The sequence below is a fragment of the Populus euphratica genome, unplaced genomic scaffold (assembly GCF_000495115.2).
Source record: "Populus euphratica unplaced genomic scaffold, PopEup_1.0 scaffold49.1, whole genome shotgun sequence".
In the NCBI taxonomy this organism is placed as follows: Eukaryota; Viridiplantae; Streptophyta; class Magnoliopsida; order Malpighiales; family Salicaceae; genus Populus; species Populus euphratica.
The window spans coordinates 55,314-58,509 of NW_011499875.1; the positions used below are offsets into that span (position 1 = coordinate 55,314).

The following is a 3,196-nucleotide window of genomic DNA, read 5'->3' on the forward strand; positions in this document are numbered from 1 at the left end:
TTTAGTTTTCAGACTTTCATGACACGAATCTCAGGTTTGACGAGTTAACCCAGTTAATTAAGATTTTTTTTCTTCATTAGTTTTTTTCTTCATGTTGATTTTTTTTCCTTGTTTTGTTCTTTTAATTAATCTATTTAAGTATCACACTTTTATGACATAATTTTGCAGTCAGACTCATATCCAAAACTATTGGATTTGGTATTGCAGTCAGACCTACTTAAACTTGGATTTTTCAAGTTTAATGCTATTATAAATATTACTTTTAGGTTCGGTGTTGCAGTCAAACTTAAAATTCTTGAATATATCTTTATAAAAAAACCTAATACTTTTAAATCTTAACTTTTTTTTAATATTTTTTATATAAAAAAATTAATTCACAGCATCACACGGGTCATTTAACTAGGATATGTTAAAAAACATATGACCTACATGCGGCGTCCTGGTACCAAAGCTAGAAGTAGAAGCAAAACCCATCCTACACTCTAAAAGGTATATGCACACTTCATTTTGATAATGTGTACCAAAATTATCATGTATTATTAAAAAAAAAAATATTAATTTCTTTATCTTTTTAATATCTTTAATCATAACTCATTTTACTTTTATTTTTTAATCCAACCGCGCTCTCTTATTTATATTCAAATAAAGAATGACATTGAAAATTAAAGTGAGGAGAGTTCAAAAAAGAATTGCTTGGAGAAATTAACGTGAGTTAAGTTGCCTGGGAGTTTACAGCGTGGGATTTATGATCGCACAAAGCCAGTATTACCTCCATGGGTTAAAAGTGGCAATTTGTACTTCATATTTGGAGGTTTGGTGAGGGCACAAAAAAATATAGCATTATGTATTAACTAAGATTTTATTAAATTTCAATTTAAATAAATTAAAAAAAGAAAGAGGAAAAGAGTACTAAAATACTCATCAAAATGATAATTAAAAGTATAGGGATTTATTTTTCTTATGCATTTGAGTAATATACTTGCAGCAATTTTGACAATGTCGTGTTTCAAAACCTTGAGATACAGTGCGTAATCTCCTTATTTACTTGTGTATTTGCAGAAAACTAATGAAGCAACACTGCTAACTGATATTGCATTGACAGATCATTGTCGAAAGAGATCACAGAGGCAGGTGACAATTATCTGACAAACCAGATGAAGAATGCTGACCAAAGTGTTAGTGAAATGGTGGCCAAGGCATAGGTGCATAGCATGATCACAGAGCATTCGGTTTGGCCAACTCCAAACAACTGGGTCATCGTACCTGCCAAGTCAAGGCCAAAAAAAAAGAGAGAGAAACAAATCGATTTAATACCAAAACACATGAACACGGTGGAGCTTTGCGTGGATCTTGTAGCAGTAAGGCATATACTTCACTAATCATAATTAACAGAGACCTATGCCGATTGCTGGAGGAAGTGCAAATTGAAGCAGAAGAACAAACTGATACAGTGGGTCAGAGTGCAACAAGCCAAAACGGATTGCATATTTAATGATAAGTGCTCCCGAAATCGGCAAGATAATATACCGGACTGCTACTATACCGATAATCACCATGAGTGGCACCTTAGACCCTTTCAAACCTGAGGACATCAATGGTGATCATTGTTTCCATCTCTCAACAATTCAACTTGTGAAAGAAGAAGGATCTTGACAAATCAAAACGATCACGCTTACCCTCCAGAAGATTTGCTCCCATGATCAAAGTGACAGATGGAATGGCTGCCTCCCTGCAAACATGAAAGGAATGCCAGGGGAAACTTGTTAGGTAGCTGAAAATGAAACTAACATAACATTTTTGGTTGCTTGTGCTTGGGAATCTTCGTATCATCAAAATCGGATACTGACCCGAGAAAGTACGCAGAGTCTTCCCCCACACATGAAGAGGGGCAGTATCACCGATTAAGGCTTTTTGGAACGGAGGGACGACACCAATAATAAAGCCAACAATCTATAAAAATGAAGCAGTAAAGGGTGTCAATCTGGCATTTTATACTTTAAGTGTAGGAAATTTCAAGATTTTTTAACGCGACCAAGAAACTGTAAAAAAAAAAAATCCGCAAGCTGCTTATGAATGTCTGCTTCACGAAAATGTCCCCATAAATGTTCTTCAAAGATCAATGCTGTTCAAGAATAAACCAGGCATGTACAAAGCGCAGATTAGCATACCGCTCCGTTAATTATAGGCGAAAACAATCTCCTCAAGTTGAGTTTCTTTATAACCTTCTGAAAGCCCGGCGTAACGTTACTCGGAAATGGCTCCTGTCAAGAAATATTGACAGGTAGGATGAAGATTTCTCTCAAAGAACATTTTATTTACCTTCAGAACGAAAATGTGCTCATAATGAACATGAAACAATATTTGAAATAGATAAGAAAGCACTGAAAAAATGAAGGTAAATATTCAAATTTCAAATGACCTTGGCCTTCTCCTGTGGCACTACACAATCAAGCTCCAAGTGCTCCATATGACCCTCTTCAAGTGAGGGCTCTTTTAAAGGGAGGAGGGGCCCTGTGCGGCATTTTGGGAGGTTTTCTGTTGTTTCTCCAGCAGACTCCGCGCCCTCCGGCAGTTCATCCAGTTTGGATTCATCAGAATCCTTACTTGATGAATATACACGCACAATATGGTACACATATGACCACAGATAGATGGCACCAATCTGAAACATAAAAGTAAGATTGGAAGGAGGTTTACGAATCCCAGTTCCCTACCACCATTTTTAAATCAAGTTCAAGTTAGAAAATGTAGCCGTACAGCCATAGAGAGCGAAGCATATGCCAGACCGCGCGTGTTACAGGCATTAGAATCTCCAAATGGACTTCCTTTTTCCTTGCAGACAGCTGGGATCAGTATAAGAGGAATGGCGCCCAGATTTCCTGTTCACATCGACCATCCATCCTATCATATCTCATCATGTAATATCATTTACTTATAGCAGTAAAGCTGAGGTAGTTTCAATTATGAGGTGACACGTGGACGTCTGATCATTGGTTAATAGATGTGAGGTTCAAATCAGTGTTATTAAACCCGGCCCGGCCTGGCGGGTCAACCCGGGACCCGGCCAACCCGGTGCCTGGACCGGTTCGGGTTTAATAAAAGACCGGTTGTGGCAACAACCCGGTCAAACCCGGGCGACCCGGGCAAACCCGGACGAGACCCGGTTTATTTTTTTTTAAATGTGATATTTAAAACT

The 3,196-nt window shown here is 37.6% G+C and overlaps 1 protein-coding gene across 1 annotated transcript in view; it reads right to left on the minus strand.

Annotated features, from left to right (window-relative positions):
* Positions 1-1,003: 1,003 nt before the first annotated feature.
* The window catches only part of LOC105128123 (uncharacterized transporter C5D6.04-like), an 11,609-nt gene continuing 9,416 nt past the window's right edge, over positions 1,004-3,196 (minus strand). Inside the window, 8 exon segments of the mRNA XM_011029645.1 lie at positions 1,004-1,263; positions 1,397-1,582; positions 1,677-1,729; positions 1,848-1,872; positions 1,875-1,950; positions 2,169-2,261; positions 2,420-2,662; positions 2,758-2,879. Coding sequence (XP_011027947.1) covers positions 1,139-1,263; positions 1,397-1,582; positions 1,677-1,729; positions 1,848-1,872; positions 1,875-1,950; positions 2,169-2,261; positions 2,420-2,662; positions 2,758-2,879 — 923 coding nt within the window. The 3' untranslated portion in view covers positions 1,004-1,138.